This window comes from Oncorhynchus keta, chromosome 19, assembly GCF_023373465.1.
Source record: "Oncorhynchus keta strain PuntledgeMale-10-30-2019 chromosome 19, Oket_V2, whole genome shotgun sequence".
NCBI classification, from domain to species: domain Eukaryota; kingdom Metazoa; phylum Chordata; class Actinopteri; order Salmoniformes; family Salmonidae; genus Oncorhynchus; species Oncorhynchus keta.
Window position 1 is genome coordinate 76915986 of NC_068439.1, and position 17943 is coordinate 76933928.

The 17943-nt window shown below is 44.0% G+C and overlaps 1 protein-coding gene across 4 annotated transcripts in view; it reads left to right on the plus strand.

Moving 5' to 3' along the window:
• Positions 1–17943, plus strand: part of LOC118371879 (serine/threonine-protein kinase MRCK beta-like) — a 156474-nt gene that overhangs the window by 21041 nt on the left and 117490 nt on the right. For all 4 annotated transcript variants that reach the window (XM_052471339.1, XM_052471340.1, XM_052471341.1 and 1 more), the window contains exon 2: positions 4487–4578. In XM_052471339.1, coding sequence (XP_052327299.1) covers positions 4487–4578 — 92 coding nt within the window. The remainder of the gene's footprint in view (positions 1–4486; positions 4579–17943) is intronic.

Below are 17943 nucleotides of genomic sequence, written 5' to 3' on the forward strand. Positions count from 1 at the left end.
ACGGACCGCTAGTGGATGTTAATAATTTGACTAGGCTACCTGTATTTGACATGGTGTTATTTCGCTGTACACTTGATGGTTTAATGTTATTTTTGGCAGTGAAACGAGGCAACTCATGTGAGGGGGGGAAAAAAACCTCCCCTAAATGTATAGCTTTGTGGAAAATATAAATGGACTGTTTGAAAATGTGAAGAAAAAAAATTATATAAAAATATATATTTTTGATTTTTATTTGGCTTACCCCCGACGTCAATGCCCCAGTTTGGGAATACCTGGTCTAGACTATATTATTGTGAGACATCCGCGATTTATTACCTCCGCCCACTCTATCCTGTCCTATTAAGAAAACATATACAATTTGGGCTAATGGTTCATATAGGGAAAAAAATGTAAGTGTCAGGGGGAATTAAGGAAAAACAACATGTTCTCGCTTGAAATTCTGGCTGGTAGGTATACCGTATTTTATAATATACTGGTATTGATGTACAGATCAGATTGGGTTTTACTTTACCTTGTATAATGGTATTTCAATGTTTATGTTACGCCATTCCGACTTGTGTAATTGTTAGTTTTTATAGTTTACTCCGTTTGGTACTTGAGTCGTTTCTCTCCTTCCACACACACCAAGCCCCGCACAGTCACTGAAGGATACCACCAGTCACAACCACATTTTGCTGTTCACTCGCATAGTGTTGCAAATTTTCGCAACTTTGGTAAAAGCGGCTAGCGACAAATTAATCTACATTTCAGGCTGCTTTTGGGAAGTTTTGTCAGAGTTTGGATGGTTTTGATAGCTTTTAGCGACTTTTCCTACTCTTCTGCCACAAACGAGAGTGGGAGAAGCTGTCTGCTACAGAAGTCATAGCAACGGTGCACACACAGACTGAAAAACAAGGGGAAGGGGTCTGCGGCAGGAGAGGGGGCGAAAAGTCTTCGTTGGGGGGACCGCAGCTGTGTCCTCACAACAACTGCAGAACATTATCTAGCGACAAATCGAGGAGCCAAAAGCGATTCCCACTGAAATTGTTGGCGAGCTTTCTATAATTACTCTATTAGTTTGTATATCTTGGCTGCAAACAGTTTGTTTTCTTAGCAAGTTGTGGTCTAAAATAAATTGTGTTAGCTGCTAATGCTACTTGCTAGTTGGCTGTCTAGCTAGCTAAATGTACTTAGTCAGTGCAAACATTGCTCGCTAATACAGCATGATAGATCAGCATGTCTGCGCAATGGTCAATTCTAAATCGGAAAAATAGGCGTGGCATAAATATTTTTGCTACATCAAGTAAAGTAAAATGTTCATGTAACATCTGATTAGGGTCCACTTGGAAACACTGACAAACTTTTGTTCCTACCCTGTCACAATAACCCCTCCTGGCTTTTTTTCATTTGTTGTCATGCCTAGCAACACTGGTTCAAGTGTGATTGAACAGTATAAAACAATCAAAATGGAAAAAGCAGTTAGAATGTGTGTGTTGTCACACACTACTCATAAAGCATATTTAGAACTATTAATATTTAAAAACCTAAAATACCGTCAAAAGTGGAAAATATTGTGATATATTTTTTTGCCATATCGCCCAGCCCTACTTGAAATTCAAGTTTCCTTTTTTAACATCTTGCACTGCATGTCCACAAATTGTCATTGCGTTGACATGAATGGCATTCATTTAGGGCTAACGGTCATCTATTTAATTAAAAGACAATGGTTCTTCTTTCCATCAGTGTGAGCAGCTGATGCCTCTTACTGCCCCCTGCCCCTTCTCCAAGTGGCACTCTGTGCTGTGCCAAGCGGATACCCTCTGGATCTGTAAGGGAGCTTAAAGCAGCTGTCAAAACTGCAGGTGTCCTACTGCATCCCATTTGGCAGATGTGAGCCAGAAGAACGAGGATCACCAACTGAATTCTGAGCATAATGTTGCCAAAGGAAACTCCCAACTACTCAAATAGTTCAGACAGACACTGGCTGACAGAAGTGTCGAAGTAGCCTACTATATGTTCTGAAGACCTCTGCCAAAGCCGCGCTCGGTCTGGAAGCCTAATTAGTTTGAGCTATGAATAAAAAAGTCATGAGCAGTGCTTTACAATTCCCCTCATGCCGTTGTGATGTTTGCGAGAAAAAAAAAAACTGCAAGTACTTTTATAGATTAATGCCACTCATTTCAGTCGCAGAAATGAGGTGCTAAATTTGCAGTGGAACAGGAGTCAGGGTAGCGGTAGGGTAGCCTTGTGGTTAGAGCATTGGACTAGTAACCGGAAGGTTGCAAGTTCAAACCCTCGAGTTGACAAGGTACAAATCTGTCGTTCTGCCCCTGAATAAGAAATAAGAATTTGTTCTTAACTGACTTGCCTAGTTAAATAAAAATATAAAAAGTATGTTGATCAAATGTCCAGATGAAGCTTCTGTACCCCCCCCCACACTTTCAGCACGTCATCATTCAGAGGGATTTTATTGTAATTGAGAAGACTGGGCGTTTGTGAATTTATGGAAATGCCACGTTATTTAGGCTGAGAGGATTATCGGATTACACATATGAACCCCCCCGCGACACAGAATATGAAAGACGGGTCTTTGTCTCTTAAGGGGCTTTGTTGGAGTAACAAGGTTGGCTCTTCAGTCGACATGGGATGCCTGGTGCTTGTACAAAGACAGTAGTGTGTGTCAATCATTTTGGTTGTCTTTCCTTATTCTACCAAGGCCACCATGTAGGCCTATCACTGTCGTTTTCTTGGTATGCATATATGCAGGGCATCAAATGGGATTTATAATCGGCTCTCATTTCGGAATGCTGGTTTATGTAATCTTTCAGGCCATCAATGCCATATCCTCCCAGAGCACTGACCCTACACAAGCTAGTGAAACCAGAGTTATATGTTCAACCTGCATGGCTGGGCTCGTCCTCAATGGTCCTCCCCACCCATTGTTATGCCATTTTTTTATTATTATTGAATACGTTTCCCCTATCATTGTATGATAGTCTCCCTTAATACATTCTGCATCACTTGGTTTCTTGAATGTTGTTTAAGTGGTTTTTGTGAGTAATTCTTGCGTTTCGGTAATAGAACGAGACCCATAGACTTTGTCAAGGTGTTTTGTTGCGTGACCAGCTTTAGATGATGGGTGGGTGGTCGCTTGGCCCACAGCTACTTGCTCTGTCAAGGGGACAATGCCTATACACATTTGTATGGGTTAAGGAAATCCTCAACACCTCACCCAATGTGTCTTGTGTGCCGTGAGGCTTCAGCTGAACAGTACATTTTGTATAAAATAAAAAAAAAATCATATTTTTAGACATCTGATCCAGAGCAATTAGGGTTAAGTGCCTTGCTCGAGGGCACATCGACAGAGGGATTCGAACCAGCAACATTTTGGTTACTGGCCTAACTTCTTAATCACTAGGCTACCAGCCGGATCAATCACATCAGGGATTATTATTATTTGTTTAGACGAAACATGGATCTGAAGGCAAAGTGTGCTCTTATCATCGGTGATAATTCTTCACATATTTTATCATGCACGCTTCTCTAACATTTTGCGGTAGCCATTGTAACACACGTCATGGGCGTATCGCGACCCTTTCGTGAGCCCCATCGCTGAGTCATAAACCCGTCAGTCTGTGTGTAGGCGCTTGAAGGATCTGTCCAGTGAGAGCAGCTGATGCCCGACCCACACCGCCCCCCCCCCCCCATGGAGGGGGAACACACGTCTCTCTCTTGTGTGTTTTAGAGTTTATCACCTTGGGAGTGATAAACACCCTCTTCACAGGCTCAGGGAGACAGTCTGCATGTCCTCATATGGCAAGGAGTGTTACTGCTCGGCAAGTCGCAGGCCATGCTAGCCCCCCCCGTAGAGCCTTGTAAAACAGGGAGGAGGGATGGAGTATAGCGCTTAGTCTATGGCTCTGTTGTGAGGTCTATTGACCAGCCGTACTGCCTTACGACAAACATGCTGTTTGGTTCCTCTCTCTTGACCAGTGCACGGTGGAGACAGGTTTATTTTGTAAATAAACATACACAAATATACTTGGCCGCCCTTGCCCAAATAGTTTATGATGGAGTTCAGGCATATAAACAAATTGAAGTGGCAGCACTTAAAAGCCTAAGTAAAATGTTCTGTGCCGGTACTAACATTGCTGCAGACCCTCCTTGTTCACACTGCACGGAACACATCAGTATAACACACCACGCACGTGTTCCTGGAAGTGGACGCCTTCATTTCATTGGATAGTGTTGACGAATGGCAGTAAGGAACATCAATGGTCTTTTTGATATGGTTGTGCAACAACAGGGTTCATCCTATGTTTGAGAACCTTTTTGAGGGACCTACAGACCTACTGCTCGTGCTTCCATACACATGGTAGCAAGTCTGGTGACGTAACCTTTAGGCTAAAACCGAACATGTGAATAACTAGACATTATATCATGGTGTAATGTGAGATATTGTGGACGTAAGCCTGAAGTTTCTTGATTCCTGGTTTGTTTCTTGCAGTGAAGCCGTTCACCACTACCGTGAAGGAGATGCGTCTGCACAGGGACGACTTCGAGATGCTCAAGGTGATCGGCAGGGGAGCATTCGGCGAGGTAAGACTGCCTGAACCCTCTGTTCACTCGTCAATTCAGTATAGAGCTTCCTTGACATTAAATACATGGGTTAATCTCCCACTATACTGAGTGGAAAACTTGAGCGAAGAGGTATGCCCGAAGTTTGTGAAATGTTTTCAGACATCAAGAGTGGTTATGTGTTGAGAGAAGTCCCAGGGCCATTTTGTAGATATTACATTAGGGCTGGGAGTTGCCAGGGACATCACGATACGATAATTAATTCTCACACTTCTATATGTATTGTCCCAAACCTATGTCTCCTGCACAGGGACAAGATCAAACCACGAGAAAATTAATTTTGATCAGTCATGGAAATAAAAGTGCTGATAACAACGTTAGCACAAAAATAATATTGCCCAAAATAATATCCTGAGATCTAACAGTATTCTGTAGTCCTCATGCTTTTGTTGCACTGACATTGTAAATAATTTTGCTCCCGAGTGGCGCAGCGGTTTAAGGCACTGCATCTCAGTGCAAGGTGTCACTACAGTCCCTGGTTTGAATCCAGTCTGTATCACATCCGTTCGTGATTGGGAGTTACATAGGGCGGCGCACAATTGGCCCAGTGTCGTTCAGGTTTGGCCAGGGTAGGCCATGAATGTAAAAAAAAAAAAATTCATCTTAACTGACTTGCCTGGTTAAATAAAATGCGTACAGTAGTAGTATCTTTACGGCTCTATGTATCAAAGTTGAATTCAACTATAATTCAGCTGTTCAAAGTCGGCATCCTGAAGAGAGATGTGACCTTTAGCTACTCTTAAACCGTCTTCTCTCCTTCCCGAAAATAGTAATGTATCTCTCTCCTTCATCCTCCCTGTCTTCTGGTGCTTTCTCTTCCAAGTCCCCGAAGGGTGTTGTTCTGGCAAAGATGTGCCATTTTGGGCCTGGACAAATCAGGGTGTTTTTTATTTTATTTTTTATGTGTGGTATGTGCGTGTTACCACATTGCTAACAAGTTCTGTCCTGACGACAATGTCAGTGGCTTTGACTGTCTCCTCTGGTTTGACTCCTTAATAAAGGTGCAGTCTGCGCCTGCCTTGTCCCCTGACTGTGGTTCACAACAGTGCACAAATGCACGCACACACTTTGGTCTGTTGAATGTGGGGCGGCAGGGTAGCCTAGTGGTTAGAGTGTTGGACTAGTAACCGAAAGGTTGCAAGTTCAAACCCCCGAGCTGACAAGGTCATTCTGCCCCTGAACAGGCAGTTAACCCACTGTTCCTAGGCCGTCATTGAAAAATAAGAATTTGTTCTTAACTGACTTGCATAGTTAAATAAAGGTAAAACATTTTTTTACAGCTCTGCCTGCAGTCCGGGTCAATATTTAAACTTTTTTTTTTATTACCAGAAATTACGGTGTCCTTAAAAGACTGAAATCTTCAAGTAATTTCTGTTGTAAAAATGGCCTTGACGTTCTGTTCCTTTTATAAAGTTAATTAAATCAGATCTTTTGTGCGGATCCAACTGCCAGCCCCTCTGTATGGGGCCATTCCTAGAAAAGAAAACGACATGTTTTTGCATCTGTCGTTTCAATGCATTTTGTTTCCCCATTTTAATTCTAGATGTCAACACAAGGTGAACAGAGCCATGATCAAATTTCTGATGATCGTAAGGTTAAAAAAAACACATGCGTTGTGTCAATCTGGATTAGGGAAATGGCTGTCCTTGTCAGATATACTGTTAAATAATGACTCGAAGAGCAAAGACCAGGTCTGTAGTGAACTGAAACGTTCAGAACATTGCACATATGTAATGACACGATGCCCAATTCAACATAACAGGGCAATCGTATCTGTTCTACAGAATGAATGTATTTTTGTACCTTTTTGTAACATTGCATCCTTCTGAACATTCCCCATTTATCGTTTTGATGATGGGTGTCGTCAGTCATTGCTTGCTATTACATCGTTGTGATTTAACACGACATTGTGTGAAGTTGGTTCACCTCCAGAAACGTTCTCGGGAACATTCCCGTAATGTTTCCCCATCAGTGAAGTGATTGTGGTCTAATGAGGTGAGGGCCTCTCCAGATAATGAAGCAGAACTGATCAATGAGGCACGAAGTTAATCAATGGTCAGACCGTTAACTGCTCTGTCCCTCCGATGGAGACCGAGAGACCGAGAGTCTGAGCCAGCAGTGTCTGTGTGTATCCCTGTCTGTGGTATACCTAGACCTCCTTGGTTTTGGACTACAACTTGGTGTTGCTCACCAGACACAGACACCGAAAATGTGCCATTTCCTGCAAACTGGGCAGGGCCACTTGTTCTGCCTCTTGGGTTCAGTGATTTAGCTGGTAGCTAGGATGTGGTTTGTTTGGTTTAAGGGTGGTGACTCTGCATTTTTTTTTTTACTTTGATATTATACTGTGTGAAACCAATGCTCCGTGGCGGTTTTTGCTAAATTCACACCATTAATTCAACATAGTCATTGTTATTGCCAATTTCAACAAATTATGCCTAGTTCTAATAGCTTGGTCACTCGCATGCACACACACTTGCTACTATTGAGGTTTTTTCATTGTGTGTTTGTGTGTGAACAAGACTGTGACTCTACAGCTACTTCCTGTTAGCCATTGTTGCTGTCGACTCAGCCCTCCCTTGCTCCCTCTGCAGTTTCCTGTGGCTCTTAAGTTACAGGATGCCTTTCCAGATAAGTGTTGGGCCTGCATTTCCTGTTTATGATGGGTGGTGTCTCTCTTGCTCTCTCCTCCACTCTCTCCTCGCCCAACAAAGTACTTTTCGGGGAGAAAGGGAGTTTGAGGGACTGCTGGAGGACCGTCCCTCCGAGTACAGACTGTTCCAGACAACTACGCCTTGGATCTTGGCTCGCTGTCTAACAGCTCACCCCCCAGAAACTCACCCTCGCTGGACTTAGAAAGCAAGGGAGAGCAATAACAAGGGCGATTTAAAAATGGGAGAGAGCGAGATGATTGGACAGAGAATAACGGATGAGATGAAAAATGATAGACCGAGAGGTGAGATGGACGGGAGAGGGGAGAAGATGAAGTGAGATGGACGGTAGAGGGGAGATGAAGTGAGATGGAGATGAAGTGAGATGGACGGGGATTGAGAGGGGGTGAAGGTGAATGGACGGTGAGGGGGATGGACGGTAGAGGGGGAGAAGGTGAAGTGAGATGGACGGTGAGGGGGGAAGGTGAGATGGACGGTAGAGGGGGAAGGTGAAGGATGGACGGTAGAGGGGGAAGGTGAAGTGGGATGGACGGTAGAGGGGGGGAAGGTGAAGTGAGATGGATGATAGAGGGGGGGAAGTGGGATGGACGGTAGAGGGGGAGAAGGTGAAGTGGGATGGACGGTAGAGGGGGGAAGGTGAAGTGGGATGGACGGTAGAGGGGGGGGAAGGTGAAGTGAAGGACGGGGATGGACGTGAGATGGAGGTAGGGGGGAGAAGGTGAAGTGGGATGGACGGTAGGGGGGAGAGGTGAAGTGGGATGGAAGAGGGAAGGTGGGATGGACGGTAGAGGGGGAGAAGGTGAAGTGGGATGGACGGTAGAGGGGGAAGGTGAAGGTGAGATGGACGGTAGAGGGGGAGAAGGTGAAGTGGGATGGACGGGGAGAAGGGGAAGTGGGATGAAGGTGAAGTGGGATGGACGGTAGAGGGGAGAAGGTGAAGTGGGATGGACGGTAGAGGGGGAGAAGGTGAAGTGGATGGAAGTGGGATGGACGGTAGAGGGGGAGAAGGTGAAGTGGATGGACGGTAGAGGGGGAAAGGTGAAGGATGGATGGGGGAAGGTGAGAGGATGGATGGTAGAAGGGGGAAGTGGGATGGACGGTAGAGGGGGAAGGTGAAGGGAGATGGACGGTAGAGGGGGGTGAAGATGGATGGGATGGACGGTAGAGGGGGAAGGTGAAGGAGATGGATGGTAGTGGGATGGACGGTAGAGGGGGAGAAGGTGAAGTGGGATGGACGGTAGAGGGGGGAAGGTGAGAGGGATGGTAGAGGGGGTGAGTGGGATGGACGGTGGGGGAAGGTGAAGGTGGATGGACGGTAGAGGGGGAGAAGTGGGATGGACGGTAGAGGGGGAGGTGAAGTGGGATGGACGGTAGAGGGGGAGAAGGTGAAGTGGGATGGACGGTAGAGGGGGAGAAGGTGAAGTGGGATGGATGGTAGAGGGGGAGAAGGTGAAGTGGGATGGACGGTAGAGGGGGAAAGGTGAAGGTGAAGTGGGAGATGGACGGTAGAGGGGAGAAGGTGAAGTGAGATGGACGGTAGAGGGGGGGGAAGGTGAAGTGGGATGGACGGTAGAGGGGGAAGGGAGATGGACGGTAGGGGTGAGAGATGGACGGTAGAGGGGGAAGGTGAAGTGGGATGGACGGTAGAGGGGGAAGGTGAAGTGGGATGGAAGAGGGGGAAGGTGAAGGATGGACGGTAGAGGGGAGAAGGTGAAGTGAGATGGACGGTAGAGGGGGAGAAGGTGAAGTGGGATGGATGGTAGAGGGGGAGAAGGTGAAGTGAGATGGACGGTAGAGGGGGAAGGTGAAGGTGAAGAGGGGGAGAAGGTGAAGTGGATGGACGGTAGAGGGGGAAGGTGAAGTGAGATGGATGGTAGAGGGGGGGAAGGTGAAGAGGGGGAAGGTGAGATGGATGGTAGAGGGGGAGAAGGTGAAGTGAGATGGACGGTAGAGGGGGGGAAGGTGAAGTGAGATGGATGGTAGAGGGGGAGAAGGTGAAGTGAGATGGACGGTAGAGGGGTTGGAAGTGTGTCACATTTCACCATGTTACCATCTTGGCTCAAATTTGTGAGTTTTGTTCGTTTATGAGTTGATCAATGCATAATAGTTAGTTGTGGCACCGACCACTGTCTTACATCAGATGGTGTCACTCCTACGCGAAGCTCGTCCATTTTTATATCACCACGCTCTCATAAAACTCTCCATGAAGTAGGCAGAATAACTATCAAAATTATGAAAAACTTTAACTGATTTAATAGTTTGCATTTGAGAGAAGGTAAAGAACTAAGTGGTGGCTATTACATGCACATTGTGTGCAAGGACATCGGTTCGGCAACACAGTGATTTGATGAGCAGCTTTGCTAAACTGACATAGCTAACGTTAGTTAGCTAACTCTAGCTTTTTAACAGACATTAAAAGCTTACCAAGCCTGTTTGAAGCACGTTTTACGTCAGGAGAATTTGGCGCAGGACACGTGACTGGGAAGATTTGAATCTGACATTTTGAGAAATATAAGTCCTTCTTAGGCATTGGGTGTATTACCCATGAGGTTACACAGCCAGCGCCATCAATAAACAAGGTTATTTGACCACCTTGCGGTGGAGCTGTCGGAGGTTTGAGCACTAAAACCACAGGGCATTACATGCATAGGCCTATAAGCTTAGGCATCCACTGTATTGTAGTAATATTTTGCCAGGACACCGACATTAATTTTTTTATACTTGTTAGATAGGCAACTGTGTCTGCTATACAGATATAGATGTACATAAGGTTAATTTTAAATTCAAATATGTTTTATGAAGATAAGCATTATATTGTTAGATATTATAGCCTAAAACATTTTTTGAGTCAGTTGGATCGCCAGTGTAGTGTAATGGATTAATAGCGACACCAAACCTTCACAAAAGTTGATAAACTTTATTTTTTAAATTTTACTAGGCAAGTCGGTTAAGAACAAATTCTTATTTTCAATGACGGCCTAGGAACAGTGGGTTTAACTGCCTGTTCAGGGGCAGAACGACAGATGTGTACCTTGTCAGCTCGGGGATTTGAACTTGCAACCTTTCGGTTACTAGTCCAACACTCTAACCACTAGGCTACCCCGTCGAGCCTTTGTTTGTAGGGAAGATATGAGCAAGATGATATATTGCGGCAAACACAACATTACAGTTGTAACCGAATCAAACAAAACACTGCGAACTGGTTTAAACCTTGACAAATGTTTTGAACGGTCTTTGTCGCTTCGTATCTTGGTCATATCAAACATCTTTGTAAAATTGTTGTTATTGAGCTCACAACTGATAGTTGAGAAATAGTATACCTACAGAAAGCGGTGTTTTCCCAGATTTTAAAATGTTATACAATCAGAACACTTTTCTTTCTCCCAGAGCTTTTTTTCCTCAGGGAAAAGAGTGGCTCGTTGGACCCAACAGCAGGCCCCAGTGATACAGGGGCAGGCATGCAGACACTTTTTAACACAGGAATCGTGAGGATACTGTACTTACTGTTTGTACTGTACTGTTTGACCAAATTATGGTGTTAGCCTCCCAAAAAAATCGGATGTTTTTATTGAGGTGAATGAATGTGCAGAAAACACCGACGCAACTGTACAGCCAAGTCAAAGGGTCGCAAAATGCAACTAAAAGACCTCAGTCTGGAGCCCCGCCTTATAGGATTTTCACTATAGACATACTCTCCAAATGTAGTTTTACTTCAGTAATAAAGTCCTCCCATCTTCGCAATCAACAGTAGCCTAGGCCAATGCTCCTCTCTCACTTTCTCGCTCTCCTCAGCAGCAGGGCCGCCAGCCCAGGATTATTTGTCCAGCTACAATTTTATTTGTTGGTATTTCATTTATTTTATCGGCAAAAAGCTTGCGGAAACCTTGCCCTAAAGTTGTCGATATGCAGCCCTAAAGTTAGGAGGAATTGTTATCAGAAATCTCTCCTTATATTGGCATGTTTTTCCGCTTTCTCTAACGTGTAACTTTGTATCGTTGTCAGCTTAGTATAGCGGAGGCTACCGCAATGACTAAGAAAAACAGAAAACATAAAAACAGCTGCTTCATGAGAACTCATAATAATGTTAGCAATGGCACTATTACAGTAGCTTACTAGCTAGCTTTAGTTTGGAAGCATTCACGTGTGTGTGTGTGTGTGTGTGTGTGTGTGTGTGTGTGTGTGTGTGTGTGTGTAGCACTAGCTAAGTAGATAGCTGGTTAGTCGGCATCATTTCAGTTACTGGCTCAGTTAGCAAGCTGAATGTTGGATAGATCTATGCTAGCTTTTATGACTTTAGAAATACTGCTCCACGAAACACACACATCCTTAGCTAGATAGATGTAAAATGGTGGGACTAAAACTTCCTCAACAGAAAAATGTCAACATGACTAGTTCTAGTTTAGATGAATTCAGATTTATTTCGAGGCAGAAATGGGGATCAGTGGACGATGTCAATAACGTAATATAATCGAATGTTCGACGGCACATTGTAGCCACACTACTTTTGATCTATCGCATTTACGAGATATGAGACTGACATGATACGAGACTAGGGCTGAGCAATATGGCCAAATTATTGTATCACAGTATTTAAAAATTAATAATAATTGGACGGTATGATGGTATTTTTAGTTTTTCACTGAAAGTTCTATATTTGCTTCATAAGTAGGGAGGGATCCTAGGGGTGGCAACCCACATTCTAGGTGATTTCAATGGGTCTTTCTCCATTCTGATAGTTTTATACTGTTCAATTCAACCAAAACAAATTTCAGGACTTTTATTATTTCTGCATTTCCTGCACTCAATTGCAGTGGTGGAAAAAGTACCCAAATGTCATACTTGAGTAAAAGTAAAGATAGGTTAATAGAAAATGACTCGAGTGAAAGTCACCCAGTAAAATACTACTTGAGTAAGTCTAAGTATTAGGTTTTAAATATACAGTGGGGAGAACAAGTATTTGAAACACTGCTGATTTTGCAGGTTTTCCCTACTTACAAAGCATGTAGAGGTCTGTAATTTTTATCATAGGTAAACTTAAACTGTGAGAGATGGAATCTAAAACAAAAATCCAGAAAATCACATTGTATGATTTTTTTAAAAGTAATTTAACTTGCATTTTATTGCATGACATAAGTATTTGATACATCAGAAAATCAGAACTTAATATTTGGTACAGAAATCTTTGTTTGCAATTACAGAGATCATACGTTTCCTGTCGTTCTTGACCATGTTTGCACACACAGCAGCAGGGATTTTGGCCCACTCCTCCATACAGACATTCTCCAGATCCTTCAGGTTTCGGGGCTGTCGCTGGGCAATACGGACTTTCAGCTCCCTCCAAAGATTTTCTATTCGGTTCAAGTCTGGAGACTGGCTCGGCCACTCCAGGACCTTGAGACGCTTCTTACGGAGCCACTCCTTAGTTGCCCTGGCTGTGTGTTTCGGGTTGTTGTCATGCTGGAAGATCCAGCCACGTCCCATCTTAAATGCTCTTACTGAGGGAAGCAGGTTGTTGGCCAAGATCTCGCGATACATGGCCCCATCCATCCTCCCCTCAATATGGTGCAGTCGTCCTGTCCCCTTTGCAGAAAAGCATCCCCAAAGAATGATGTTTCCACCTCCATGCTTCACGTTTGGGATGGTGTTCTTGGAGCTGTATCCTTCTTCTTCCTCCAAACACGGTGAGTGGAATTTAGACCAAAAAGCTATATTTTTGTCTCATCAGACCACATGACCTTTACCCATTCCTCCTCTGGATCATCCAGATGGTCATTGGCAAACTTCAGACGGCCCTGGACATGCGCTGGCTTGAGCAGGGGGACGTTGTGTGCACTGCAGGATTTTAATCCATGATGGCGTAGTGTGTTACTAATGATTTTCTTTGAGACTGTGGTCCCAGCTTTCTTCAGGTCATTGACCAGGTCCTGCCGTGTAGTTCTGGGCTGATACCTTACCTTCCTCATGATCATTGATGCCCCACGAGGTGAGATCTTGCATGGAGCCCCAGACCGAGGGTGATTGACCGTCATCTTGAACTTCTTCCATTTCCCAGTCTAAAATTTTGTCCCTGATGTCCTTACACAGCTCTCTGGTCTTGGCCATTGTGGAGAGGTTGGAGTCTGTTTGATTGTGTGTGGACAGGTGTCTTTTATACAGGTAACGAGTTCAAATAGGTGCAGTTAATACAGGTAATGATTCGAGAACAGGGGGGCTTCTTAAAGAAAAACTAACAGGTCTGTGAGAGCTGGAATTCTTACTGGTTGGTAGGTGATCAAATACTTATCATGCAATAAAATGCAAATTAATTACTTAAAAATCATACAATGTGATTTTCTCGATTTTTGTTATAGATTCCGTCTCTCACAGTTGAAGTGTACCTATGATAAAAATTATAGACCTCTACATGCTTTGTAAGTAGGAAACACTGCCGATTTTGCAGGTTATCAAATACTTGTTCTCCACACTGCACTTAAGTATCAAAGGTAAATGTAATTGGTAAAATGTACTTAAGTATCAAAAGTATAAATAATTTCAAAGTCCTTATATTAAGCAAACCAGGTGGCACCATTTTATTTGATTTATGGATAGCAAGGGGCACACTCACACACTTAGACATTAATTTACACACAAAGCATTTATGTTTAGTGAGTCCTCCAGTTTAGAGGCAGTAGATGACCAGGGATGTTCTCTTGACAAGTGGGTGAATTGGACCATTTTCCTGTCCTGCCAACCTTTCAAAATGTAACGAGTACTTTTTGGTGTCACGGTAAATGAATGGAGTGAAAAGTACAGTATTCTCTTTAGGAATGTAGTAGTAAAGTAAAAGTTGTCAAAAATAAAAATAGTTCAGTGCAGATACCAAAAAGAAAACGTAAGTAGTACTTGAAATAAGTAAAAAATTAAGTTCTTTACACCACTGCTCAGTAGAGATAATTTCCACACTGCCGTGTAGGCTGCACGATATGGGCTGATAATCTAGGACTTATTTTTGACTTGCGAATTAGAGCCAAACTTTTGGAATCATGGAAATAGAATGACTTCTAATTCTATAGTTGAAATATAATAGTGGGCACTTTGAATACAGTGTTTCAGATGACGACGAGTTAAAATGCCTGGGAGGACTTATTGTGACAGGGTAGGAACTAAAGTGTTTCCTAGGCGACCCAATAAGCTTTGGCTACATTGCGTGTTTTCTCTTAGCTACTTCATGTAGCTAACATATTCTTGCTTTGCATATCCCTCTGATTTAGAAGATACTGTTGCACAAACGACATGCTGATTTAGGTCTACACCATCACTGGTATTATCAGGCTGTATTAGCTTGCTATGTTTGCTCTTACTCAGTACATTTATTAGTTAGCTAGCTATTAGCATTAGCGGCTAACAAGATTTAGGGCAACTTGCTAAGAAAAGACAAACTAGCGGTTTGCTGATATATGAAATACAAATTAATAGTATCATTATAGAATGCTGGTGGATTTATATTAAGAAGCAAAGTGAAAACAACATTGTGGTATGTGCTGCATTGACCATGCAGGCTGAATGCAAGTGTCTCGTGGTTGAGGAACATCAAATGCGCTCCTTGAGTGACAGGGAGCGTGGCTAGGTCTGTGAGGGACAGGGGGCGTGGCTAGGTCTGTGAGGGACAGGGAGCGTGGCTAGGTCTGTGAGGGACAGGGGGCGTGGCTAGGTCTGTGAGGGACAGGGAGCGTGGCTAGGTCTGTGAGGGACAGGGAGCGTGGCTAGGTCTGTGAGGGACAGGGAGCGTGGCTAGGTCTGTGAGGGACAGGGAGCGTGGCTAGGTCTGTGAGGGACAGGGGGCGTGGCTAGGTCTGTGAGGGACAGGGGGCGTGGCTAGGTCTGTGAGTGACAGGGAGCGTGGCTAGGTCTGTGAGTGACAGGGAGCGTGGCTAGGTCTGTGAGTGACAGGGAGCGTGGCTAGGTCTGTGAGTGACAGGGAGCGTGGCTAGGTCTGTGAGTGACAGGGAGCGTGGCTAGGTCTGTGAGTGACAGGGAGCGTGGCTAGGTCTGTGAGTGACAGGGAGCGTGGCTAGGTCTGTGAGGGACAGGGGGCGTGGCTAGGTCTGTGAGGGACAGGGGGCGTGGCTAGGTCTGTGAGGGACAGGGGGCGTGGCTAGGTCTGTGAGGGACAGGGGGCGTGGCTAGGTCTGTGAGGGACAGGGGGCGTGGCTAGGTCTGTGAGGGACAGGGGGCGTGGCTAGGTCTGTGAGGGACAGGGGCGTGGCTAGGTCTGTGAGGGACAGGGAGCGTGGCTAGGTCTGTGAGTGACAGGGAGCGTGGCTAGGTCTGTGAGGGACAGGGAGCGTGGCTAGGTCTGTGAGGGACAGGGGGCGTGGCTAGGTCTGTGAGGGACAGGGGGCGTGGCTAGGTCTGTGTGGAAAGTTGTATGGAGAGAAAGAGCAGAGCGAGAGATGACTCTAGAGTAGCAAAGTAAACTATAAAAAAATGACATTACACATGGCGTATCACATTTAGCAAAACGCAAATTCAAATACCGATACAGAAGGTAAGGTAAAATCCCAAATCTGTCCCTGCATCAATACTGATATATAGTAAAATACGGTATACCGCCCAGCCCGATATGCGACAGATCATTGGAGGCCTAATCGATGCGCTCTGACGAGAGACAATGGGCACCGACGTCATTATGATCATTATCTACAATACCACTTGCTTTCCATATTCACTGCAGCTTGTCCTCAAAAAGATCCCTGCATAGGCCCATAGACACAGTATATACAGTGCATTTGGAATGTATTCAGACCCCTTGACTTTTTCCACATTGTTTGTTACAACCTTATTCTATAATGTATTATATATTTATCCTCATCAATCTACACACAATACCCCATAATGACAAAGTGAAAACAGGTTTTTGAGCATTTTATAAAAAATAAGTAATAAGTATTCAGACCCTTTGGTATGAGACTTGAAATTGAGCTCAGGCGCATCCTGTTTCCATTGATCATCCTTGAGATGTTTCTACAACTTGATTGGAATCCACCTGTGGTAAATTAATATTGATTGGACATGATTTGAAAAGACCTGTGAGGTCCCACAGTTGACAGTGCATGTCAGAGCGAAAATCAAGCCACGAGGTCGAAGGAATTGTCTTGTAGAACTCAGAGACGACAGGATTGTGTCGGCACAGATCTGCTACCAACAAATTCCTGCAGCATTGAAGGTCCCCAAGAACACAGTGGCCTCGTGGGAGAAGGGCCTTTGTCAGGGAGGTGACCAAGAACCTGATGGAATCTAGTCAGGATTGAGGGAAAGGTGAACTGAGCAAAGTACAGAGAGATCCTTGACAAAACCTGCTCCAGAGCACTCAGGACCTCAGACTGGGGCACACAGCCAAGACAATGCAGGAGTGGCTTCGGGACAAGTCTCTGAATGTCCTTGAGTGGACCAGCCAGAGCCTGGACCCGATCGATCATCTCTTGATGACCAGGAAATAGCTGTGCAGCGCCGTTCCCCATCCAACCTGACAGAGCTTGAGAGTATCTGCTGAGAAGAATGAATGGGAGAAACTCCCCAAATGCAGGTGTGCCAAGCTCATAGCGTCACACCCAAGAATACTTGAGGCTGTAATCGCTGCCAAACTTCAACAAAGTACTGATTATAGGGTCTGAATACTTATGTAAATGTAATATTTCTGTTGATATATTTATGCATTTAAAAAAATAAATAAGTGTAATTATGAGGTATTGTGATTAGAGGTCAACCGATTTAATCGGAATGGCTGATTTTTGGACACCGATTTTTATTATTATTATTTTTCCACATGTATTTTTTTTACACCTTTATTTAATCTTTATTTAACGAGGCAAGTCAGTTAAGAACACATTCTTATTTTCAATGACGGCCTAGGAACGGTGGGTTAACTGCAGATTTTTACCTTGTCAGCTCAGGGATTCTATCTTGCAACCTTACGGTTAACTAGTCCAACGCTCTAACCACCTGCCTCACAAGGAGCCTGACTGTTACGTGAATGCAGTAAGAAGCCAAGGTAAGTTGCTAGCTAGCATTAAACTTATCTTATAAAAAACAATCAATCAATCATAATCACTAGTTTATAACTACACGTGAATGATGATATTACTAGTTTGTCTAGCGTGTCCTGCGTTGCATATAATCGATGCGGTGCGCATTCACGAAAAAGGACTGTCCTTGCTCCAATGTGTACCTAACTATAAACATCAATGCCTTTCTTAAAATCAATACACAGAATATTTTTATTTTTAAACCTGCATATTTAGCTAAAATAAATCCAGGTTAGCAGGCAATATTAACCAGGTGAAATTGTGTCACTTCTCTTGCGTTCATTGCACACAGAGTTTGGGCCGCCTGGCTCATTGCGAACTAATTTGCCAGAATTTTACGTAATTATGCCATAACATTGAAGGTTGTGCAATGTAACAGCAATATTTAGACTTAGGGATGCCATCCTTTAGATAAAATACGGAACGGTTCTGTATTTCACAAAGAATAAACGTTTTGTTTTCGAAATTATAGTTTCTGGATTCGACCATATTAATTTTTTATTTTTTATTTATTTCACCTTTATTTAACCAGGTAGGCTAGTTGAGAACAAGTTCTCATTTGCAACTGCGACCTGGCCAAGATAAAGCAT